This window comes from Lagopus leucura, unplaced genomic scaffold (genome assembly GCF_019238085.1).
Source record: "Lagopus leucura isolate 7727_CA_CO unplaced genomic scaffold, USGS_WTPT01 Super-Scaffold_73, whole genome shotgun sequence".
In the NCBI taxonomy this organism is placed as follows: domain Eukaryota; kingdom Metazoa; phylum Chordata; class Aves; order Galliformes; family Phasianidae; genus Lagopus; species Lagopus leucura.
Window position 1 is genome coordinate 18836882 of NW_024962252.1, and position 26514 is coordinate 18863395.

General features: G+C 35.4%; 1 protein-coding gene across 10 annotated transcripts in view; it reads left to right on the forward strand.

Annotated features, from left to right (window-relative positions):
• The window catches only part of PHF3 (PHD finger protein 3), a 46121-nt gene that overhangs the window by 12109 nt on the left and 7498 nt on the right, over positions 1–26514 (forward strand). For 2 of the 10 annotated variants that reach the window (XM_042889676.1, XM_042889668.1), the window contains exons 2-13: positions 1626–1759; positions 3218–3373; positions 3945–4106; positions 5157–6942; positions 16170–16497; positions 17441–17618; positions 19724–19874; positions 20005–20161; positions 21137–21253; positions 22738–22866; positions 23569–23704; positions 23988–24186. In XM_042889676.1, coding sequence (XP_042745610.1) covers positions 3965–4106; positions 5157–6942; positions 16170–16497; positions 17441–17618; positions 19724–19874; positions 20005–20161; positions 21137–21253; positions 22738–22866; positions 23569–23704; positions 23988–24186 — 3323 coding nt within the window. In that variant the 5' untranslated portion in view covers positions 1626–1759; positions 3218–3373; positions 3945–3964. Of the gene's footprint in view, positions 1–1622; positions 1760–2428; positions 2683–3217; positions 3374–3944; positions 4107–5156; positions 6943–13873; positions 16063–16169; positions 16498–17440; positions 17619–19723; positions 19875–20004; positions 20162–21136; positions 21254–22737; positions 22867–23568; positions 23705–23987; positions 24187–26514 lie in introns of those variants that run through there. The other 8 variants (XM_042889703.1, XM_042889693.1, XM_042889650.1 and 5 more) reach the window with 6 other exon arrangements.

A 26514-nucleotide genomic window follows, 5' to 3' on the forward strand; every position in this document is an offset into this window, starting at 1 on the left:
CTGGAGTAGTTTGATGTATTATATATTACACATGTAGTAGGATGAATGGGATTTGAATTGCCTAACATTCAGAGATGTTTCTGGATTTCATAATAGAATCAAATTTTTAACTAGTGTGTTTTATAAGTATGTTCATCACAGAAGTACTTCTAATAAATTATGTGGAAGACTGGCCCTATACGAGAGCGTGCAGAGGCTGTTGGGTGCTATAGCACTTTTTTCCTGTCCCTCTGGATTGCTACTTGGAAAAGGTTTCCTCCAGGTGCAGTCTGTTCTTTCTAGCTTTAGCCTGTGTGTTCATGAGTACTGTTGAAGGCATTACCTCTGCTAAAATTGTGGTCACATACTAAATGTTTGGTGTCAAAATGATTGTTCTGATTACAAATACTTTTTAATAATTGGCTGGATGTTTTAGATACTTCAGGCTGTTTTCTCTAAAATGAAACATACATCCTTTTTTTTTTTTTTTTTTTTTTTTCTTTTTTTTTCTTTTTTTTTCTTCCTTGCATATAAAGTAATTTTGAATGTAACTTCTAGATTGCAACCCAAAATGAGTTACAGTTTCAATATTTTTACCTTTTTACCTTCCTTCCTCTAAGCTACACAGTGTCTTGTGACCAAGGTAGTAACCTTTCTGTGTAAAATTGAGTTTGCTGCATTGGTGTCAGATTGAGAATTTGAAAGATGTTTTGCATGTTTTTTTGTGGTTTTTTTTTTTTGTGTGTTTTTATTTTTTTTGGGGGGTAGGTAATGAACTGTCAGTTTTCCACACTGTTGGTCCTTCTGCAGAGTTTACTTCTTTGGAACAGGGAGAGGAGTTGAATCTTCGGCAACAGTACAAAGCAGGAATAGTGGAACATTATTCGATGTGATTAGCTAAGCAAAAAACAGACCTTATATCCTCAAAATAAGAACTCCAGTTCTATACTTGAAACTTAACCTTGTCAAAAATGTGTCAAAAATTGGAATATTTCTGTCTAATTTTGGCTGAGAATAATAATTTCAGAGATGTTGCTGATATTTTATGTATTTTCTTCTCTTTCTCTTGCCTTCCTCCATCAAGTAAGGCCTGTTTGCCTCAATTATACATTGGTGAAGAATTTATCACAGTTTTGTTTTAACACATGCAAAATTTACTTGAATTTGCAAATATTTTTAATACGCTATTCTATTAGGGTCAAACACATGAAAAAATGGCACAGCAGAGTATTTTGGAAATATAAACACTTTGCAAGTAACAGAGACACTCAAAATATTAAGGTGATAGTAGTATTTCTTCCAGTATATATATATATGTATATTGACTATGACCCTTTTTTTCCTTCTTTGCAGCTTCTTCAGTTGTATGCTAGTGTACACCTTCTCTGTTCTGATATGATTTTTTTTCTTATTTTTCCTTCTTCCTACTTGATTTTCTATCACTGACACCTCTTTCTTCATTTCTGTAGATGCTTATTAATAAGATAATCTCTAGTTATTTATTAATAAGATAATCTCTTTCTGTCAGTATCTGCTTTGGTTGGTTTCCTCTTTCCAAATCTGCCTCGTCTTCCCTTTCATAATTCAATTTTCTCATCTCCCCTGTATCTGTTACTGTTCTGTGTCATTTTTTCCTTTCCCAGCAGGGTTCTGTGTTGAGTGCTCCTCATCCCACCTCACGTGGCTGTAGTAACTGAGTTGTAGCTCAGGTGGTTTGAAATAAACAAGATTCTGTGCTTCAAATTCACTCCATAAAATTAAAGCTACAGCACAGAGTCTTGTAAGTATGAAAATATTTTCATTCTAATATTTCAAACTGTCAATAGTAATCTGAATGTATCCCTTGTGTTAATGAAGAAGGGTGTTAAATTAGATTAACTTGTATAAGAACATGTAAAATCTGATGCTTTAATGAGCTGTGAAATCTGTTCTAGAACTGTTCCAGAAGTTTTCTGAATAGTCCTTATTTGTCACATTATCTTCAGTATTAGTGTAGTTCTGCATTAAAGGGTCAGAAAGAGGTGAGGGTGGTCTCTTCCCCATGCTCACTCCCTGCCCTTGGAGACTTTTGAGGCAGGGCTGGATCAGGCTCTGGGCAACCTGATCTAACTGTGGGTGTCCTGGTTCATTGCAGGGAAGTTGAACTAGATGACCTTTAAAGGTCCCTTCCAAGGCTAATGATTCTGTGATTCTATAGTTCTGTAGGAATATTGTTCTAATAAGACAACAGATGCCAAAGTGTTGTGCTGTTGAAGGAATGTAATCTTTCAGAACACAAGAACGGGTAGCCTGAGTTAGGATCCATCTTGTTCAGTTTCCTAATGCTGGCTGTTGTCCAAGACAGATATTAAGGAGAAAATAAAGTCTGACAGGGCAGTCAGTGTCACATTTTCCCCACTGTGTAGCTTATAGTAAATAAGTAATTAAAGAACATGTGGTTGAGTAGAGTAACACTGGCTTTATCAGTCCTGTGCAGCTTGTGTGATATCTGTGTGTATGCACTAAGATAGCTGCGTGGCTTGAAAAGAGTTGCCAGTAATTTTCAGAAATATGCTTTTCCTCTAACCAGAGGTAATGCAATGCAGTAACTAAATAAGATGGTTAAAATTAAATGAGTGACAGTAATTTGTCAGCTAAAGAAACTTCTAGCTTTCAGCTCCTGACAGCTTTCTAATTGCAGAGGTCCAGAATGCAGTTCACCAGGTGCCAAATTCAGCCTTACTTTAAAAGGCTATTTAAAAACTTTCTAATTTTTGAACTTGGAAAAAAAATCTTTGTTAGTTCATCCTGTCATGTACCTGTGGGTTGAATGACAGTCTTGACAGGCCTGGTTATTCATCAGTGCTTGGCTTTTAGCAATCTTTTACAACCTCTTTTTTTTGTTTGTTTGTTTTTAATGCTCATTATTGCAGTGGCTTCATGAGAGCTTTTAAAGCAGAAATTCAGAGTTTCAGAGGCAACCTGAAAATTTCAGCTTTTCTATTAGTTTCTTGCTTTTTTGATTTCTACGATAAATGCATTAAATCTAAGCAACCTTAAGTCAGCAACTGATTAAAAAAAATTAGCTTATTTCTGTTGTTTAAGTTTTGCCTTTAAAATTCTTCTGCCTAAGTGCCTGGATAGTGAGGAATAGGGTAATTTGCTTAGAGTCTTGTGTTGTGTTTGTAAGACTCTTCTATGTGTTTTTATAAAATTGCTTCAGTCTTTGGCTTGATCTCACAAATTTCGCATCCTACAGGGACCAGGATTCATTAATCACACATAGGATCTTGGGATAGGAGAGGCTACCATTGCAGAACCAGACTTAGAGAAGGTGAGGAGAATGGCTGGTACAGTGGCCTGACTGCCTCTTAGGAAACCTATTTTCAAGAGCAACCTCTGGGATCCTTCTCAGGTTAGTGGAGGATAGGAATTGGACAATGTTCTCTAACTCTGGCTGGGAGACTTGCGCATGCTGCACTCAGTACCCTTCCAAAAATGGGTTGTAGGTGGAGATGTGTGATGTGGGTGGGACTTGCAGTTTCGAAATTGTATCTCATGAGAAAACTCTGGTTTTTGAAGTCCATTGTTCTTCTGGATCAGCTTTTTCTACTGTTTATCTTTCTTCACCTTTTCTTAAATGAAAAGGAGCAGTGAGGGACAGCTGATCTTATTAAAACTGGGGACCTTCCTGTGGCATAAAAAACAATAAAAATGTGAGTCCACCAGAAAGCTATGAGGACTGTCTGCAGAAATTTTAAGCATTGGGTCATAGTTTCTTCTACACTAAAACTGCCTCACATGGGAATTTTTTGTCTTGCCTATCTTCATTTTTTTCCCTTTTGTTTGTTTTAAATGGCTTTTTACTTATTTTTCCCTGTCTCTTTCACTACCTTGCTTAGCCCTACAGCTGCAACACATTTTGTTCATTTTAAGTTTTAGGCTCTATCTTGGTTTTTTCTTTTTTGTTTTCTTTTTCCCCCCAGTTATTGGTCTTGATGATATTATGGATGAAGAAGGAGTTAAAGAGAGTGGTAATGATGCTATTGATGAAGATGAGTTAACTGTACCCAGCCGGAATTTGAGGAGCCGTCTGGAAGAAACATCAGTTGCATCACCCAGGAAATCACCACGTTTAATGGCACAAGGTGGTCATTCAATAGGTTATGCATGTTTTTGCACATTCAAGGTCAACTAAATTTTTATAATCCCTTCCTAATGTTTATACATGATAAATGAAGCTTAATATTTGATCATGTGAATTAGAGTACAGGCTGTTTTTCATACACTGTAGCTAGAATTCGGTATCAGTAGGGTGTATATATACATAAATCAGTGTGGTTCTTTAATAAAACTGTTACATTTTCAAACAATATTAGAAAATTAAACTAGCATGGCTATTTATTTTGGATTAAAAATTTTAATTCTGTTGTTTTTGTGTATTCTTTTTGTTTTAAATTAAGTTAAAATAGTAATCTTTCATACAGACATTTCAACATGCTTAATACTTACTTCAATTACATACTTAAATTCCGCATGATTTTGCTTATGGTAATGATTTGTGATTATGCCAAATGTTTATGATTAGGGATTTTTTGAACTTATTCAGCTGGTGGAGTTATTGACAGCCCTACTTCTTCCTCCATAGTGTACTCTGAGTTAAAAAGATAAAATTAATTGATTAAAAAAAATGGGAATTTAAGGAAGAGTCTGTTACGAAGCTGGTGAATATATGCTTTTTTAAAAACATAGTGAAATTGATGATTGCTTAAAATTTGAAAAGATGTCATCAAGTGAGGCTGTTACTGACTTTCAGATTCGTTTATTGTGCTTTCTAAAAACCTTCTAAACATTACAGCTATACTTCTAATCACAATATTATCTAGACATCATTTTTATTTAGATAAAGTTCAGTACTAGAAAACTAGTGGGTTTTGATTCTTTTTCATCAGAGGTTCATCAGAAGTTTTTTTCATATGCTATTTGCAATTTTAACAGCTGTTAGAGTAATGAAATGCTTAGATTCAAACTGTTGTGTTTTTGTTTAATGTATTAACACTTAGTTGTTTCACTAAACTTGAGTTCCCTTCGTGCCTGGTATTATAAGTAAGGCTAAATCATTTCTGTTCTAGGTTATTCTTGTGTTTGCAAATAGCAGTATACAGTAAAGTTAAGATGTTTTCTTTTTGCCTTCGTAGAGCCAGTCCGGAGTTTGCGACAGAGCACACTGGCCAAGCGTTCAAATATTGCCCCCGTAGCTAGTACCAAGAAATCATCTGTGAAAAGTGGATCTGCCACCAAAACAGGACAGAAACAGCAAGACAAAAGTCCAGCTAAAGAGGCAGATGTTGCCACACCCCTGAAAGTGGAACAGCCTAAAGAAGTTAGGCGTAGTACAAGGAGATCAGGACAGACGGAAGGAACAGTAGCAGCTTCCCAGAGTACAAAAAGTATTCCTAGTCCTGAAGAGGTAAATGAAGTGAAGTCCGAACCCCTTGAGCAGGCAAAAGTTGAGGAAACATCCCAAGAGTTAAGTTCTAATTCTGCAGGATCTTGTACTCTTCCTAAAGAAACAAAGGAAATATCAGAGATTGCTGCAAAGGCCAAGTCTGGGAATGTTGATTCAGTTTGTCCTGCAGATACTGAAATTACTGCACTTAATGATGAAGCAAATGATGTGAATGATTCAATGGGCTCTGAAGCTTCTTCAGAAGAAAAGGCTGAAAATAAAACAGTGGAATTGGAGAAGATAACAGAAGAGCAAAGTGAGCAAACTGGAAAAACTAATGATCTGTCTAGCGTTTGTGTGAATCAGAGTGAAGTTTATGAGACCTTTTCCAATTTGTCTGGCTCTGTAGAAGATGGGGTTGAATGTAGATTGGGTTCCTGCAGTGTGGAACTCCCAGATGAAAATAGATTGTCAGTAAAAGAATGTGTAACAGAGGCTGTGGATGATGGCAAGGGACTGGAGAAAACTGTAACTTCAGCAGAGAAATTACTGGACAGTACAGAGTTTGATAATAAAGACTTGAAAAGTGAAGAGTTTACTTCTGTTGACCCAGGAAATAGCATTTTAGAAAGCACTGTTCTTGACCATACAAGCCAAAATGTACAGCAACAGATCAACAGTACTACGGTAGAAGACTCTGACACATTAAAATTTCAGGTTGATGATAAACAAATTAACATTCCATCAAAATGTGAAAAGAACATGAAACCTCGGCATAGTAAATCTGTAGTAGAAAATAAGCAAGATATGACTGTGGGTACTGAACAGAAATCAAGTACAACGCAACAGGATGTGAAGCATTCAAGAACAAGAGCTGATTCTACTGTTTCAGGTCTTCACAGTTCATCTTCAGCAAGTCTCAAACGGAATGCAGAAGAACAAGAAAGTCATCAGCATCCAAATAACCCTGTTAAAATTAGGAAGAAACAAACTGATCTGGCTTTGAAAACAAAGAGTCGTCTTACATCAGCCTCGGTAAAAAAGCAGGCTAATACAATGCTGAAGAAAATACCCCGAGTCCAGGCTTCTGGGCTTGTGCATAAGTCATCAATTCAGAAAGCAATTGAGAAATCTACTCAAAGCAGTTCTAAAGATATTCACCACTCTGGGCATCCAATACCAGGACATATTTCAAATCTTGGTCAAAAGCAAGGCCAGAAACACCAGTTTGCTTCTGTGCTAAAAACAAATAGTTCTACAAAGGAAGAGCTAGAGGCAAAAGATGCCGCTACAGTAGAACATCTGAAGGAGGATGATAAAGAAAAAAACAAATCAAAAAGAACTGATAAGAATCTTCAACCTCGCCAGAGAAGAAGTAGCAAAAGTCTTTCACTTGATGAACCCCCGTTGTTCATTCCAGATAACATTTCAACTGTTAAAAGGGAAGGCTTGGAGCATGCCCCTGCTAGTGAAAGCAGACATGTTTGGGTGCCCAACAAGCAGTGTGGCTTTTGCAAAAAGCCACATGGCAACAGGTGTGTGTGGCTTTGTGCCTGCAGAGTTATTTATCGTTGGTCTCAGAAGACTTTTTTTTCCCTTTTATCAATTGTTTCTTACTGCTGGTACCCAAACAAAAGCATAGCCTAGTAATGGTAGCCTGTTATACTGTGAATTGGTTTCATTTGCCCTCATGCACTTTTGTCTTTTGTTTGGAATGTTAGAAACTAGCTTGGCTATACGTTTTTACTAGGAAAGTTTTGTTTGCATCTCAGCCGGAATGTTGTGTATTTTGAACTAACTTTTTTTCTCAGAAATCAGACAAAGCTTTCCATGGTCTAGATTCATTTCTTTCCACATGCTCCTTAAGCTAAAGGTTCACCATCTATCAGAGTTGAATGGTTGTATACATACGATTTTTAGCTGTTAGAACTAGGATTGTATTACATAGAGGTGAAGAGGGGAATAGCAAGTTGGGTGGGGAGCAGAAAAGGCTGGGGAAAACATTATGAAACTTTCACATAGGCATACCTGAAATTGCTTTCATATGCAGCCTCATTTGCCATTTAAAGTTGACGTCCCTCTGTCACTAAGTGAACTGAAAAAGGCCATTATGTTCCAATAATGTGCTGTCAATCCAGGAATAAGAATTCCTTCACTACCACTTTTTTATGTTTTAGATTCATTATCTAGTAACTGTTTTTTGCTCATTTAATTTGCAGTTGTAGTATCTGTATTGGTGTTATTAAAAGAAGTAATGATAGGTTTGCTCTGCAAACTTAATTTCATATGCTTTCTTTTAGAAAAACATTATTAGAACTTGTTACCATTTATCCCTCTGTAATACTGTTTTATTTTATGCCATTGGCATCTCCTCAGTTTAAGCCAGGACTAATCAGTTTGAAGTAAAATTAACGATATAACACATATACAACCTATGTATTTGTACAGGAATAAGTGCAGCAAACCAATTTGACATGGTCAGGTTTTAGTGCTCTTAGAATGGCATATAACAGTATAATATTTGGATGACCAACTGAGGTCATTGTTGATAGTGGTCATGAATTTTCTCAGATTGTGATTACTGGTAACTCAAGCTTTTTAATGTCAGGTTTTGTTGTGTAGGTATTTTTTTTATTTTGTCTTTTTTTTTCTTCTTTTTTGAGACAGCAACAACAAAAAATTGTCAGAAGTCTTGATCTAACCAAGTTTCAGCAGAAGATTGTATTACCTAAGTTTAGAAAGATATAGGGAATGTGATTGAAATATGCTAATGAGGAAGCTTTCATTATTGAACCTCATACTTAATAACAGAAAAATTAAGACCAGTCCATCATATTCCATTAACACTTTTTAAAAATTAATTTTTTTTTAATTTCATAAACCTTTCTGATTCGCTTGATGTTGCTGGGATTGAAGGGGAAGCAGAACTTACATCTGAAGTGTCTTGGCGTTTTTATGTCTGTTTAAATATTGGTACAAAGCCAAGCAAACATCTTCAGTATTCAATATTAAAATAATAAATTTAATAGTTTTGATGTATTTCCGAGTGAATAGCATATCAAAATTATCCAGAGGAATGTTTCCTCCTCCCCTTAATGCACTTTGTGGATTGCATTTCAAGGGATTTTTGTCTTCCTCATGTAACAGTGTGGTCAGCCAGCCCATTTTGTTTACTTGTATGTTTGTGGTATAGGGGTGAGGAGAAAGAAAAGTGTGACATGATAGAGAAGTATTTTAAAATGGACGAAGTTTGACAGGCCTAAGATATGGAACAGTATTTGCAATGGAAATTCTGTTCAGTGGTCACTTTAGAAATTTTTATTAATGCTGTGGTACAAATTATTTGTAGAAAAAGTTGAGCTGAATTTGCAGTCTTGTTCATAAATGATGTGCATTACCACTTTGCAATATGCCATAATAATGAAACACACAAAATTTAGGCTACAAAATACTAGACTCGTGAACCTTTTAATCTTCCCCGCAATAAATACAAACTCACCAACTTATTAACATAATACTAAGCTTGGAGAATTGATTCAGGTCAGAGAGAATGTAGAGATTGTTTCATCAGCCTTGTTTGTGTAGAGAATCCCCAAGCAGGATGCTTAATTAGGCCTTTCACAGCCCCAGGGTAATCTTCCTGTGATCTTCCTATGCTATGCTAGAAGAACAGCACAGGATGGAGGTACTGTTGGGTGCTGTTTTATTTCAGAATCAACTTGAAAAAATTGTATCCAGTTTTCTACAATTGACCACATTTAGAGTTGAAGTAGACTTACCTTATACAGCTGACAGAAGGATTTGGTTGGGAAAGGAGTCCATCCTTGTAACTTTAATGATCAAAAAAACTTTCAAGTTAAAATATGCCTTATCTTATAAGAGTTGTACCTCTTTCTTAATGTTGATAGATCTGATTATTCTTCTTGCTTTGAACAGTAACTGTTTATATTCTGCTTTCTACTTGTCTTGATGCTTGTAAGCTGGAACCAACGTAGCTGAATTGTATTTTGTGTCACCCTTCCCCATAAACTGGGTGATCAGTGCTTGACTTAAAAATTGGTTGTTATAATCTGTTTGCTTGATGGTTTTCTGCTGATTCCTATTCAGAGATTTACTTTTGCAAGATAACTAAATAAATAGTTGTTCTTTCAAATGGAAACTAAACTCTTTCTGCGTCAGGTCAGATAATTGATGTCTCTTTATATTCAGTAATTTTTATAACATATGGCACAGTTTTATCTGCTTAGAGCAAAGTTTGAATTGTTTTTTATTACTGATTGCAGTATTTCTTTCAACTTGTTTGGCTTTACTATTGTGTTCCAGTACTGTCAGATGTTTTCTTGTCATCTAGTAACATACATCACACCTGTAAATTTTGATTCATTCATATATAGATGAAAGGCATTTGTATATACGTGTATATCTATATCTATCTAGTTATCTATCTATCTATCTATATATATATGCGTATTGCACGAAGATCTTACAGACCAAAGTTATTACCTGAATTTCTCAGTGAGCTGAAACTATGTTGGAAATAATAAAATCTATCACAAATGTAAATGTTACTTTTCCTGAAGACGGATTGAAGATATTTAAAAATAGTAGAAGAAAAAAAAAACATGGAATTTCCTGGCATAGAGATAGATGAGGGTACCCTGCAGATTGTGAGAAATCTGCTAATGGAGGATTTCTTCTTGTGTCCATATTATAAATTTCTCCATTTTTCTTTGTAAATGTTCAATACGCTCAGATTCATAAGCTGAATTAATTTCTTTCTTAGGCAGATAGACAAAACTTAACTGAAGTTTTGAAGATCCTCTTCTTTGTTCACCAACTTAAATTTAATAATTAGTACGTAACTTGAGATTTTCTGTTTCTAAACAAATTTTCTAGAAAGCATTATGGAAAGCAAAAGGAAGTCTGTAATTCTAATTGCTTTCTGGTAATTTCCTCTTGATTTCTACAATTCTAGTAATTTTTTTATTATTTTTTATTTTTTTATTTTTTTTTAAATCTGTTTTTGTGTTGCTTGGAATTTGATGATGCCATTTGTGTGGTCAGAGTACTAGGACTTCTCAGAGCTCACAGATGAGCTTTGTACTGCAGGACAAGAGTCTTCCTTACTTAGGTCATGCTTTTTTCCTGCATTTCAGTTGTGGAAAATGGAGGAAAAGGTACCGATACTGTAAAAGGCAGTTGTAAAGGTGTAGAATTTAATTAAGAAAAGATAAAATATTCTAAATCTCTTGGGTACAGAGAGCCACCAAAAAGCTTCTGTAAAACTAATATACAAAATTACTTCAATTTATGTGTAAAGTTTAAAAACAAACAAATCCACGTGCTGTTGTTGCTGTAGCAAAATTAAATTACAGTGTAAACAAGGTGGCATTGTAATATGTCATTAAAAAATTTAAGGACTCCAGTGTGTTTCATACAACTGTGCCATTTTATTGCTAGTGTTTTTAATACAGATTCTATTAATTTGCTGCAATATTAGTAGAATTTCCATTAATACCAGTACCAGTGGAGAGCCAGGAATCCATGGAGTGGTTTGGGTTGGAAGGAACCTTTAAGATCATCTCGTTCCAACCCCCCTGCTATAGGCAGGGGCACGACCCTCTAGACCGGGTTGCTCGAAATCCCATCCAGCCTGGCCTTAAACACCTTCAGGATGAGAGCACCCACAGTCTCTCTGGACAACCTGTTCCAGTGTCTCACCACCCTCAAAGTAAAGAAGTCCTTTCTAGTATCCCGTCTAAATCTACTATCTTTCAGTTTAGAATCATTTTAGTTGTCTAAAATACATGGTTTTATAACATGCTTGTGTACGTTCAGTTTAGAGAACTGATTCTGCAAGATGCAAAACGTAGATAAAACCGCTTACTAAGGGAGCTGCCTTTAGTATTGCTTTTAGCAGGTTTGTGATTAGTGTTAGGAGATGCAGCCAGTTTTTTCATGGTTTGGGGAAGATCAAGGATTTTGGTTTTTCAGTTGCTTGAGCCTGTTTTTTGTTTTTTTTTCCATTTACCTTCTGTTTAGGCAGAATAGAATTGTCAGTGTCATAGATTGCTTCCATTTTAGAAAGGCTTGTGTAACACGAAAAATGGTAAAGAATCAGCCTTTAAATGAGAAAGGAGCTTGTATTGTATAATAGAGTTACTCAAATGATAACTAGGAAATTAGAGTTTTCAGTATCTTTATCCTATGCTGTGCACTCCTTGTAAAGACATCTGATGATAATGTTTCTTTGAAAACCACCAGTACTTGTTTCTAGAAGACTAAAAACCTGACAAAAATCAGTAATCAAGTGTATTGAACTTGTATGATAAACAAACAAAAACTTGTTCTCTGGTAACAAGGTTGTGCACTTTTTTTTTTTTTTGTAACTTTTTGTTTCTCTGAGTTTTGAATTGAGTCCAAGCTACACTGATGTGAAACACAGGCTTTGCTAAAGTTGCTGTGAATATCTTTCTCAGTCTCTATGGGAATGAAGTGGATTGGTAAAGGTTAAGCTCATCATTCTTCTAATAATGTCTGAAGGGAAAACAATTGTTTCCATGCAATGTCTCAGCTTTAATGTTGGCTGACTTGTAGCACAAAGTTTTATAATCTAATTTCACAGTGATTGGATTCTCTAGAAACTTGTTTTTGTTGTATGTATTGAGTTTATGTAAATTAATTTTAAAACCTGACCCTGCATTTTGAAAATGTGGTCCAAACCTTGGGGGATTTTTTAATATCACAGATGAATTTAATTTGTCACAAATAACCCTAAGGGAAGTCTCCCAGACTTAAAGGTGGTGATGGAATGTTTGCTTCAATTATTGTCTCTTTTCATCTATGATCTGTTCTGATTTTTGAAGGTGCATCTTTTTACACAGTACGGAGACTGCCAAGAATTATTTAAAAGGAATGAAACAATAAAATGTAAAGGTCCCAGTGAACTGTTACACGTTCCACTGTCACCTGTCAGTTCTTCTTAATTTTTTTTCATGATGAAAAGTTTTTATATTGAAGAAATGTAAAAGCAGTTCTAATTTTCTATTGAATGGGGGTTGATACAATATTTTAAAACACTTTTTTTTTTCTCTTTCAGCTTTACATCTTCCACTCCAGCCTTACAACACGGGTAAAACTCCTGCTCTGCAAATTGAAGCAATCTGCGTTCAGAAACTTTGGTGTTTTAAATAGTCCAAGATATCAGAACCTCTTCAGTCACAACTGACAGCTTTGCAAGAGGACATCTTTGATCCTTCAAGCGAGGCTTCAGTGTCCCTTGATGTCCCCTTTTAATTTTTGAGTGTTGCACTGTCACTTTTGTTATCCAAATACAATTACTGTTATAAATCATAATTGCATTTTGTGTGCAGATGAGTGAAACCGATGAAGATGCAAATACAGCCTTATGATACAAAGGATTTCTTACATTACTTGTATCAAAATCATATGTTCTCTTTCAGCCTTGAAACTGAGACTTTCAGTTGACTAGTGTGAAAACAGTGACATTTTCAGGCAGGCAGCACCACTATTTTTATTACCATTTTGTATAACAAAGTTTAAGCCAGATAATTGTGAACAGTTAAATTTTGTTTATAGCACAGGCTTCATGGACATTTCCAGATTCTTTTTGAGTCTTATTTTCTGAATCTGAAGTTTTATTATGCGTGTTTAAATACAGTGCAATTGAAACCTTATTGTAAAACCTTATTTGGGATAAACCCAAATGGATACTACGTCTTCAGTAGTTTCATTAAGATGGCTAAAATGACATCTCTCCATCTTGGTGTATATTCTTTGTGAATAATTACTTGTTTCTGAGCAGAATTCATTTACAGTTTTTCCTTTTTTTTTTTTTTTAATTATTTGCATAAAAATGTAGAAACAAAACCAAGAAAGTACAACTTGTAAATATCTTTGAAGTTGGGCTATTAGGAATCAGCTTGTTCTTGGAAGCCTGTGACTCTGCTCTTCTGCTCATTTGCCTTAAATTACTCCTGTTCAGCAAGGTTAAACTATTTAGAAGCTGAAATCCCTAGTTCAGAGTATGGGATAGGACTTTATTATAAACTGTCCAACTAGGTAAAGCCTTTGTGAAGGGGGAGGGAAAAAAAAAGTCTCACTTCTGTTATTGCTAGACCTGAAAATAAAGATATAAGACTGAATGCTTATTTGGTGCTTTACTGATGTCGCAAACCATCCGTCCCTTTTGCCACTTCCAGTTTGTGAGCAAAGCTGCAAATTACACATGCTGTCAGTTTAAAGCTGAAGTTCTGCAGCATTTTGTTTGTTTTAGTCCTGAGTTCATCTGTGCTTTCAAATCAAAATTTTAGTTTTGGTTGCTGCAGTTGCAATGTGTCCTGCTCATTTAACAAATTAGTTTCCAATGCTTGAGTTTACAAACTGAAATTTAAAAAAAAAAAAAAAAAAAAAAAAAGTTTTTAATAAAAATTCCAGTAGTATTTGCAGCTTCAAGATTGTGCTTTCTCAGTTTCCTTCAGTTTTTAACTAGAAGGCGTTCATTCATCAGTACAACAAAATACTTGTCTGTTTTGATCTTATTTCAGCTCTGTAGAAAATGGTTTTGGATTTTTATAAACCAGTTTTTGGTATTCCCAGAGTTTTAGTAATTTTTGCAATGCTGCAGGATGTATCATGTCAAGCATCTTGTAGATCCTTGGAATTGTGAAATAGGAATTGTGACGTAGGCATTCATGCAATATTTCATACCATCACATTTGGCTTTTTGCTCTCATAAGCAGTCATCTTTGTGTCAAATTTCCACCACTTCTCTTTTGTTTTCCTGTAATACTACAGTATTTCTGTGGTAGACGGTCAGAAGCACGTAACAGTAGTGTTACCATTCTTATATCTTGCTTTGCTGGAACATATATGTGAAGAGATGGAGGTACTGGCAAACTTGGAAGGAACCTGTGCCTTCATTAACTGAAACAACTGAATAGACAGGCAGATCTTTTTGTTAGTTGTCATTAACACCAACTAATGTACTTGTAGCTTAGGAAAAAGAGAAAATAGCTTTCTTCACAAACTAGATTATTATAAAGACTTTTTGTTTTTTCAAATCTAGTGAACAGCATATATATAATATAGACTACTAAAGCTGAAAGTGACCTGTTCCTCGAACAGCTGGAGCTTTAAAGCTTATCATACTCATTTTGCATCAAAAAACTTATTTACTTCAACTGAATTTAATAAATCAGGTATTTTGGGTAAGTAAGGACAGAAGATAAAGCTATGATTCTTTTCTGTTCTTGCACTTCAAACTTATGCTGCTAGACTAGGAAGATTCTCCATCTCTTGTAGTTTTTTGAGTACAGTACTGGCCTCAAACCACCTTGAGTGTTTGTCTGTAGTTCTGGTGAATGAGAATTTCTCTAAGCACACTTTGTAATATATGCTTAGTCTTTCAAAGTAGGTAAGTCAGAGAGTAGTAGCTCCTCATTTTTACAGGAGCTCGTACACATTAGGAGTCTTCCTTCGAAGAGTCTACAGACTTCAGATCAGTCATCTATGGGATTTACGAAGAAATTGTATATAATTTTTCAGTACTTACAAAGTCACACTTTTCATAATGCAATCACCTGCAGTCTTTCTGTATTTTCTGCCAGACATTAAGATACATAATATGTAAAGGAAAAAAAAAAAGATAAAAAGGAAGAAAAAAATTTAGGTAGGTGATACAAGAGATCTTTTACATCACTTGAAAGCAGATCAGTAGCACTTAACTTAGGTGCATTTTTTTTAATAAGAAATTATTTTGAAAGCAGTTACTTCTGAGTGAAACAAATCTATTGATGCATAATCTGTTTAACTCTGAAATTCCACTTTACTCCAAAATAGTTCCTGTGAGAAATTATACCTATCAGTGCAATTAGGGGCCAGTAATACTACTGAAATTTCAAAGTAGCTTTAGCAAAATCATTGGAAACTAGGGTTTTATCTTAGACCAGGTGATCTTCATTGCACTTTGAAATGCAAGCTGTGCATAAAGTCACATTTGCTGAAAAACAATGAAACAGTTTAAGTGACTGTGAGATGAAAAGTGTTCTTTAAGCAATTCTCATTTTGATGTTATAAGTATGATTCAAGAAGCTACTAGCTTGGAGTAAGATGGTGACAGAAGTGACATACCCAATTTCAAACTTACTAATAACTGCAAACAGGTCAGATTTAGCTGGAAGCCACATTCCTAACCCCAAGTTCACAAGAAAAGAGAAGGGGGGAAAAAAAAACTTTCTGGAAGTAGTTGTGTACTGTTTATATTTCTCAAAATGCTTAAACATATCTTACTGCAGTAGAAGGCTAAGTCATCAGCTGATACATTTCTACTGTGAGTTTGGAGGAAAACGTGAGATATGCTTCTGCAGGAAAATGTTTCAGTTTTCTCAAAGTTCGTTCAGTGGTTTTCAGTTTTTGAGAGTCTTCTTTGCTCAATTTGTTTTGGTAGTATTCTGAAAAGATTCTGTTGGTAGGGCTTACAGGTTACATTACATAGCGAGGTTGTGATATTCTCTTGGACTATTGCAAAAAGGCAAATAAAACCACTCAAACTCTGAAATACAGCCATTTCTCAGATCATACCATGTTGTAAGGCTGGAGATGGATGTAAAGCTACAAAAAGAATCGTTTATCAGGTAAGAACAAGTTGCTGAGATGCACAAATCAAAGCAAGTGTGATACATTCTGCTTGAATTGTTGCTTGCTTTTTTTTTAATGTGCTAATCTGTATCTTTGTTTTCAGGTTTATGGTAGGCTGTGGTAGGTGTGATGACTGGTTTCATGGCGATTGTGTTGGACTGAGTCTTTCTCAAGCGCAGCAGATGGGCGAAGAAGATAAAGAATACGTGTGTGTGAAGTGCTGTGCTGAAGAAGATAAAAAGGCAGAGTGTTTGGATCAAAGTGTTCTGGATACTCAAGTGAAAATGGACAGCCATAAAGAAGAAAAAGCAATTGAATATGAAAAACCGGGGATGTCAAAGCAAGGACCTACTTGTAATCTGAACGTAGCGACTGAAAAAGGAAAGCAGACAGAGGACATAGGAAAACATAAAGTCAAAATTTTCAAACGGGTGAGTCTTATTTAATGCTTAAATTCTTTTTTGCTACTGAGGGTAGAGCGTTTTCTCCTACCTCCCCTGTTTGGGAATACTACATTACAAGCCTTTTTGAATCTAGTATACACTGTAGGTTTTCTCATGTTACATAATTTGCATAATCTAATGCTGTAGCGTCCAATCAAAGCATAGCCAGATGATTTTGAACGTTCTATTCATCTTTTTTTTGAAGGAGTTAGTGAATTTTGCCTTCAAAACTCCAGTCACTTTTCTTAGGCATCTGTCCATTTGCTATCTTATTAAAAGCATACATCCTTTAAGCATTATGGGACTAGGTGAAAACAGCATTTTAGTTTTGACAATCTTACTTTAGGTTTGATTTAGAAGAAAATGCTTGATGTTTTAATTAGTATCTTTCTGCTTTCTTTTACTTATCAAGAGCAGTGAGGTGACTTGCTTTTTGTTAAATTTACTCAGTCTTTTGACATATTGTATCATGTTTAGCATAACTTAATCATCATTGATCATTTTTTGTTTTATTGCATTGCTGTGATTCTGACATGTAAGCTCTTCTGTTTAACTTTGATCAGGTTTTTTTTTTTATTTGTTTTGTTTTACATGTAAGCTACAATCATATGTGGCTTCCTGTAAATGTGTGACTAAAGCTGGTTATGGGATGTTCTGGTCTTCCTGGCAGCTAAACACAGTGTTTTTCAACATAGAGCTTAACTGCAAATTGCCTGTGGTGTGCCTTGGGCCAGTTCAATTTTCAAGGAAATTGTCAGTCAATTTGAGAAATTATTCAGTAACTTCCAAGACGGCATTACATGGTGGTGCGTGTACTTCTGGGGGGTTTACTATACTCGTATACTTAAAAATTTGAGAAAAATGCATGGTAATTATGCTGTGATTCATTACAGCATTCAGTAGAATGTTATCATGTAAATGTTTGTTTCAGGAATCTGGTGATGGGAAGAACTTAACAGAATCCAGAGACTCAGATACTAAAAAAGGCCAACATGTTCCTGCTCGTAAAGCATCGCAAACTGCTGTAATTCCTCGGCGGTCCTCTGAAGAAAAAGGAGAAAAAAATAGTAAAGAGTCACTTAATGTAGTTGAAAAGTCCACAAAATCAGGTAATGACTAGGAAAAGTACTTCATGCTGTAACTGACGTGTACAGTGAAGGGCAGTGATACTATGTAGTATCAATTTTTAAATGTTTTATTCCTGCAAATGATTTTCATTTGAAATTTTATTTGAAAGATGAAAGGTACATATCTTCCCTCAGAATAAACCTACCTGCATCCCCTGTCTCCCTTCCTGGAAACAGTACTCTTTTAAGCTCATGGTAAGATGGAATTCCTGTGATCCGGTATTGAAATCTTAGCAGCAGTGCTAATGAGATTTTGTATGAGAACTGTCTTTAAATCCTAAACTCAAACTTTGAATTCATGTCTAAAAAAAAATCTGCTTTTCTGGTCGTTTGTCAATTCTGACATTCCAGAAACTTTTTTTCTGGAAGAAAATAATTGAATGTATCAGGATTAAATGTAAATCTAAATGTAAGTATTTGATACTGAATGGCGTCCTTTAGACTTCAGATACTGTACTATTCAAGTTCTGAGTCGCAGAATAGCTAAGAACCTTTCCAACTACGTATTGCATGAGTGAAATGAGTCTTCAGCATCTGTGGAATCATTGAATTGTTCTAAAATGTATTAATTGAATTAAGAGGTGACAAAAGGGTGTCTCACTGATGAGTTCAGAGTAAGAATTAACCTGAAGATCACTTTTAAACTGGATGGCTTGGCAATCTCCTTTAGGGCAATTAACATAAAAATGGATAAGCAGTGAGTTTGTCTTAATCTTAACTGCTTTTTAGGATGCTTATAGTGGCATTGTTTATTGCTAATCTTTCCTATCATTTCCCTCTTATGGGACTGTAGTTTCAGATGGTTGAAATTTGTCTGAAATATTGCTTGCATGTGGAAACTTTCTATTTCCCCTGACACTCTCAGGCTTCATTTTATTTTTAAAAATGTTTCAACTTAGCTCTTCATCCAATTCTGAAAAGGAGATGAGCAAATAAAAGCATTATTAAAGCTGCTTTACTTAATAAGTCTAGCATATCAGATCACAGTGTAAAAGTATGACAACGGTTTCCAGTCTTTACTGCCTTTCTAGTGAGGAAAGAGAATTTATAATCTTGGTAGGGCTGATTGTCACATTAATTACAGAGCTGATGTTCCAAATACGTATTCTGCCCCATGGAAAATAAAATCTGTCCTTTTCTAGTTACTTGAAAAAGTAGTATGCTTCTGGTATTGAAGTGTTTTAAATTGCACACAATAGTTGAAGGAAATAATGAAGAAATGTTCTTTTTACCATCAGTCATAAAGCTAGGTCTTTATTAGTCTTAGATGTTTCTTTTTTTTTTCCAGAGTAAAAAAAAAAAAAAGAATAAGTTAATGTTTTTTTCTCTTTAATTTCATAAAAAGAAGTTAACTACTGTATATTAGGGATATATGCATAAGCTGAGACATGAGTAGTCAGTTGAAACTTTGCAAATTAAAATTTGAAGTGATTGTTGAAATGATTGTAGTTTGGGTATAAATGTATATTGTTTATATATAATTTTAATTGTACACAATATATCATTGTTATTATTTACGATACAAACATTATAGTGGCCATGTTTGAGACTGTCTTTTACCACCTAAACTGGCAGCTGAGATTCTCATGATTGGAGTAGTTTTGATGGCTAATAGGTTCACGAATGCTATGTTGAAAAATTCCATTTTAAAGTAACATTGAGTATGCTTGTGGTAAGTGCTTCCCAGTGTGCTTTTTTTCTCAATGTAGCAATGGAAAAATTAGTTTTAATTAAAATTAGTCTTAGTAGAATATCCCAAGTTGGCGGGGACCTGCAGTGGTCATCAAATACAGCTCCTGGCTCCAAGTAGGACTACACAAAATTCAAACCCAGTGTCTGAGAGCATTGTCCAAATGCTCCTTGAGCTCCAGCAGCTCGGGGCTGTGCCGACTATTCCATGCCCACCACCTTCTGATTAAGAACCACAGCCCAGGGTGCAGTTGGCCTTTGGGCTCCCAGGGCACAATACTAGCTGAGGTGCAACTTGCTGTTGACCAGAATCCCCCGATCCCGAAAGAAAACAGACAAAGTAAATGTTTATTGTAGTGGCCGTGCAGCTTATGGTTTTTAACTCTGTGTTTTCGTAGGTGTTCATGAGAAACAAGAAATTAAGAAAAAGAAAAATGAGAAAGGACCAATCAGTACAGCACATTTACCAACCGTGCCAGCTTCCAAACCTTCTGCTGATCAGATAAGGCATAGCGTTAAGCAATCTCTTAAGGAAATTCTGATGAAAAGGTATGAAAATATAATGAAATGCATTTATTAATTTGTGTTTGCAAGTATTTCCTTTCAGAAGAAAACAGAGGGGAAATAATATTTGGAAGTAATTGCTAATTATTGTATTTGCTCTTCTATTGTTTCACAGGTTGACAGACTCCAGTTTAAAGATTCCTGAGGAGAGAGCAGCAAAAGTTGCCACGAGGATTGAAAGAGAACTGTTTTCTTTTTTTCGAGACACTGACTCAAAATATAAGAACAAATATAGAAGTTTAATGTTCAATCTAAAAGATCCTAAAAATAATGTATGTATTACTTGTCTGTAATGATTTGTTGAAATCCCTTATTTACCGTGTACCAAAGGAACAGTCTTCTATGAAAATGTTATTAAACCTCTCACAATTAATCTTGTTCATTATTTTTCCTCTGTTTCCTTGTCTCTTTGATGTTTTGTCCTCTTGTTGCATACCCAATCTTCTCTGTTTCTTTGTGTTTTTTTTTTTTCCCTACAATTAATTCTACAAATCTTTGCTCTCAGTGTACTTAATAGTCAGATTTCAGATTGTAGTGAATGTAGCTTGCCTTGTCAAAGTTGTCCTTACTACTGATGTGTATTTTTTCTCATAATTTTCTTTTTTTTTTTTTGTTTCTGTCATGTAGCTTGTTTCACTGGAGTTCTGGCTTTCTGTAAGCCCATTATTTGATATAGCCTTTTTCGCTTGTCTTTTTTACTTTTTGTCAGTTATTCTGATCATTTGTATTCTGTTCTGATCAAGTTTCTTTTTTCAGTCTCTCGTTCTTTAGTAATAATGGACTGTAAATTGTAAATTCTCTAACTGGCTTGCTTTGTTTGCTCATGCTGCCAAGTAATGTAAGTCCTCCCTCCTACCTGCACGCCCCTTCGATTTCACTTAAGTCAATCAGGAATTACAGATATCCTCTTTATTATTAGCTTCTTTCTGTTGTGTCGTACAGAGAATTTACAGCTTTACAGAAAAGTCTGTTACTGCTGCAGTGGGGATAAACTTACTTTCTATTTTTGCAACAACAGTTAATCATACAGCTGATCATTAAGGGTGTATGTAGATGTAGACTGAACAGGGGACTCTGGAGATGAGATTTTTATCTTTAAAAAAAAAAAAGTCTAGTAGTGTTTCTGATTCAGAGAATATTTTAAAACAATACTCATGTTTAGAGAGAGTATATTGAATTTGTTCTACTTTGTTTTCTGTTAGGAGCTGTTTTTGTCTCCACAGCAATAGTTTTCTTTTTTCTTCTAGATATTGTTCAAAAAAGTACTGAAAGGAGAGGTTACTCCAGACCATCTAATAAAAATGAGCCCAGAAGAACTGGCCTCCAAAGAACTGGCTGCTTGGAGACAAAGAGAAAACAGACACGTGAGATTTGTCAACTTAATGTTGTTTAGTTGGCTGCCTAAGTGTATTTATCTTCTGTTTCCAGGTTAAGTGTATTTAGAAAGAACAGAATGCATGTCACATAAGTCAACTCCAACTGGTCAGGAAGACCTCCATAATTTATTGAGTATTCAAAACTGAAAGGAGATGTTAGTACTGAAGTGAAAGAACTCTAGTAAATTCCTGAAAGGGGGCAACGATGCAGCTTTGTTTCTACTCTTTTTTTTTTTTTTTTATATGTCTCAAAAGGAAAGGCTTTTGTGTCTTTCCAGCAAGATTTTAAAGCTCTTGTTGGAGCTTTGTAGAACAGTTCTAACCAGGGTGGGAGATCTCTTAGAACTAGCCAGACATAACCAGTGTTGTTTATAACTCGCGTGTCGATGAAACATTGCATCTCACCCATCAAGAAGTCTGGAGCTGAAAATGTTATCTGCCAATCTGGAAACCATCTAGAGAAATAATTAATAATACACAGTATAGGAAGTTTATTAGGTTACTTTAAGCATTACTTTCCTTGAAATAGAAAGTCATGCTATATTTGTAACTGTGTTGATAGTTTAAAAGGAGAAGCAGGAATAGTAAGAGCTGTGTTACTACTTTTATACTTTTTCTTGAATAGTACCCAATAACTGACAATAGTTAACAAATGACAGTTAAGCATAGTTATTTAAAAATGGCTATATTAGAGCATCAAGATGTCTAATTTACAAAATCTGGATTTGTATTGGGGAGAATCTTTAATATTTATGTGCCAATATATAGGACTGAAAGGCAAAAAATTTGGATAGGGTTGATTGGGATATATGTTTTATGTTTGGGTTTTATGGCACTAGAAATTGTTAGTTATGTTGGATGATTTCCAATGAAAACAAATAAATGAGTAGATACCATGACATATAGTAGATTTGGGAACAGCGCATACAAACTGTTTCTGGATTCAGAAATTGAGATGTGCTTTAAGAAGCAATTTTAGAACTAATGGTGTTTTCCTTTTTTCAATGGAGCCAAGTAGCAGTACTGATGAGAATTAGCATATGCATTACTGGAAGAATATATTTAATGTTTTTTCTTGGGGAAGAACATTATTAGATTTATGTACTCAAGATCAAGCTCTTGAAAAATTACATAAATCTAGGTGTAGTTATGTCCTACATTATCCCCTATATATTTCCTATTATTATGGAAAAAAGTTAATAAATTTTTCTTTAGGAAAATGTGGATTACTTGTACTTAAATTCAGTGTTCAAGGTCTGCTTTACAGTTTCCTTATTCTTGTATTTTAAGTGAAGTTAGATGAGGTTCTTGTGTTCTTCCTTGAAGAAACTGCTTAACACTTGTAAAATAAGAATATACTCTTTTATTCACGGAGAGGTCCTTGATTACAGTCCTTATTTTATATATTACATATGCTGAGTTCCAAATTTTATTATGTGGAAACAAATAAATAGTATAACTTGTTTTTACAGACAATTGAAATGATTGAGAAAGAACAGAGGGAAGTCGAAAGAAGACCTATCACAAAAATTACTCACAAAGGCGAAATTGAAATTGAAAGCGAGACACCAATGAAAGAACAAGAAGTTATGGAAATTCAGGTAGGAAAGAGAAACAGCACATTTGGTTCATAGATAACGTGGTTGTAAGTCTGATTACTTGTTAGTTCTGTTTTAATTCTTCTTTCTTCTTGCCTTTGACTTAGAGGCCTGGTGGGTTTTTTTTTTGTTGTTGTTTGTTTGTTTCAGATTAATTAATGAATACAGCAGAAAATACTCTAAATCTTATGTAAAATATATTTGGGAATACCTATTCACTATTTTAATGAATTTTTATAGATTTTGTCATAGCCTTTCAAGTTACAGAGGCTTTATAGCCTCAGAGCCATAGATGCAAAGGGAAAATTAGAATCATAGAATGGCTTGGGTTGAAAAGGATCACAATGATCATGTGGTTTCAGCCACCCTGCTATATGCAGGTCGCCAACCACCAGACCAGGCTGCCCAGAGCCACATCCAGCCTGGCCTTGAATGCCTCCAGGGATGGGGCGTCCACAACCTCTTTGGGCAACCTGTTTCAGTGCGTCACCACCCTCTGTGTGAAAAACTTCCTCCTAATATCTAACCTAAACCTCCCTTGTCTCAGTTTAAAATCATTCCCCCTTGTCCTATCGCCATGCACCCTTGTAAACAGCCATTATGTCTGAAAGGAAGAAAATACTATAAATAAATAGAAGCAGTACAAATAGTGACATTAGGAATATTAACAGAAGAAAAAACCTGAGATGTTTTGACTTTCCTTAGGAACCTAATACGATGAAGTTGCATGAGAAGTCAGAGGAAGCTGAGAAAGATAAAGAAGGAAATGAATCTGCGTCTCCAGACACCACAAGTCAACACAAAAATCATCTCTTTGATCTTAACTGCAAAATCTGCATAGGTGACAAGAACATATTTTTATTCTCAGTTTGCAGACAAAGATGTGGCAGCAGAGTTTTACAATTTTAAAATGATAGTTGCCTTCTATTTATAAAATGTAGATAGATAAATCTTTTTAATGAATGCATGTATTATTGTTGATACCTAATGTATTTATCCTATTGCACTACAATGGCAATAACATCTTCCATGTTTTCTAAGGAAGTTCTCTTAGCTTTTTTTTTTTTTTTTTTTTCCAATTACAAAACAAAACATGTTCAAAACATTGTAATTCATCTCTGTAGGTCGAATGGCACCACCTACTGATGATGATCTTTCTGCAAAAAAAGTGAAAGTGTCTGTTGGAGTTGCACGGAAGCAGTCAGACAATGAAGCAGAGAGCATTGCAGATGCGCTTTCTTCTACATCCTGTATTTTAGCTTCAGAATTACTGGAAGATGATAAGCAAGACTCATCAAAATCGTCATTCCCGCCTCTTCCAAAGTAATATAAACTTAAGAAACAGTATTTTTAAGTGAAACACATTATTTCTGTTGTTAAATTATTATGATTAATTTTAGTTGTTTTTATAGCATTTTGTAATTTCATATAACGGAGGTTGTACACCTCTTCTTAGGAATGGGGCTAATTGCTTGCTGCTGTGCATTTGTATAAATAATGCTACTTGTGTAGTGACTACAAACCTCTGATTCTCGTAGTTCCTTTCAGGGTAGATAGGTTACTTTATTCAAGGTGTATATGTGCTTGTATGGATATATATAATGTTAGGGAATTTGAGTTTGCTGTGAACAAATTGTGATGGATCAAGCTAGTTTCAAATCTCAAAAATTATTTTGCTAGTTAGTTGACTTTCTGATGTTTGTTTTTTACACTTTATCAGTTATTACCCTTGTGTACTGCAACAGCTAGCCCTTTAAAGTTTTGCCACCAGTTAACTCTGAGTGTGTAGTACTGTAGGTCTGATGCCTTGCACTTAGCACTGGTGTTCATAGTCTTTGTCAGGGTTGTGGGACTAGAGGTCTTCTCAGGGGTGAGAAGGTAGAGCTGAAGTGATGCAGTCTTTCGTACCGATTTTCCCATTGCTTATTCCTGGTGCTTAATGCTTTCTGTATTATCTCCAAAAAGACAGAGAGGAGAATGGAGAAATCTCAACTGTTATCAACATAGTGTATTAGATTTTTTGCAGTTTTGTTTTTGCCAGGCATTTCCCCTGCTTGTCCTGCAGTATTATTGTATCAGGCATCTTTTCCTGCCTGCTCTACATCCTTTGTTGTTGCCATTCAGATTTTGTTATCATTTACAAATGCTTTCTGCACCCCATGTGGAAGCCAGACCACAGCTCTCTATTTTTGTTTTATGCTTTGCTATGTACACAATGCATGTGTGTGTGGCTGACTGTATTCTTAGCAATGTTTTTCCAAAAATGTTAATATACGTTGCTTGTTTATGCACTTTTTATGTTTGGTTGTTGCCTTTTTTTTTCTTTATTTGTAGCAAGTAATTATTGTGTCATGCTTAACGTTTCTTTTGAATCATGGGGTTCATGAGGCCTTTGCTTTGGCCACAATGATGTCTGGTGAAAATGATAGTTGGAGAATAGCTGACAACATTGAGTTTAATGTATGGAGCATCTTCATTTGAAAGAAGAGTAGTTTAGCTTAGCAAGGCTTTTGACACTGTCTCCTCTAACATCCTCATAGGTAAGCTTAGGAAATGTCTAAAGGAAAGCATCCACCTGGATGCTGCTTTCCTGTGTAACCTGTAGGAAACCTTCTTTAGCAGGGGTTTGGAGTAGATGATCTCCAGAAGTCCCCTACAATTCTGTAGTTTTCAGCAATGTCAGACTGTGTGTTCTGGGATGCTATCAGCTTTTTTTGTGTTGAGGAGAACACCACAGAGTAAGTGAGGGAAAGCAGCAGCCATAACTTCTAGGCCTGTCACCATACTCCTTTTAACACGAAAATGCAGTGGCTGTTCTTGAACAGGTTCTTCTTTCTGATGAAGAATTTTCTTCCTCACCACTCCTTCCATTCTCCCTTTCCTCAGCTTATAGTTGATCTAGTATGGATGTTGCTGTCAACTCTCTTCATTTTCTTCCTTTCAACCTTTACTCTCTTCTAAATTGCAATTATGAGGATAGTTTTTCTGGTCTTGGAGACAGGTTTCTAGAAAAACACTGACTCATTTGTTTAGAATTGACCATAGTCCAGGAATGCAACCTTTATCAGGACATGATCCTTCACCAAGGACACGGGACTTCGTGTTTAGAATGGTTTGCTGAAGATTCAAAGAAATAATTTCTAGTGTAGAACAGCATGAAACAGGTTACTGTGTTACTACACAGCACAGCTTTTGTTACTAGTGAGTGACTGATAAACAGTGCTAGTAGCATGCCTAAAATATATTTTTTTAAAATGGGTTCAGAAGTGTTAAAATGTAGCTGTATTATTTTCTGTGAAGAAGCTCCCAGGCTGAGAAACGATTTTCTATGAAATTATTTAAGCTTTCAGTTTATTTTTTGCAGTTGCTATGCTATAGTTGCTGTTTTGTTGTCGTTGCTGTTTTGTTTTGTTTTTTCAAGTGTGAGGCGGTAAAGTTGCTTTGTATGGGTAATGATGTTGGAATTGAGAAGAGGTGCTGACCGAGCCAGTGGAGGTGATGCCTGGGTGAGAACAGCTAGCTGGCCAGGCAATGTATCTGTAACTGGTGGTCAGTGTTGCAACAAGAAGTAGGAGCTAGGAAAGCAGGGTGAAGACAGGCCAGCAGTTCACATGCTGTCTTCTCCCTCCCTACATGTTGCAGGGGGAAGAT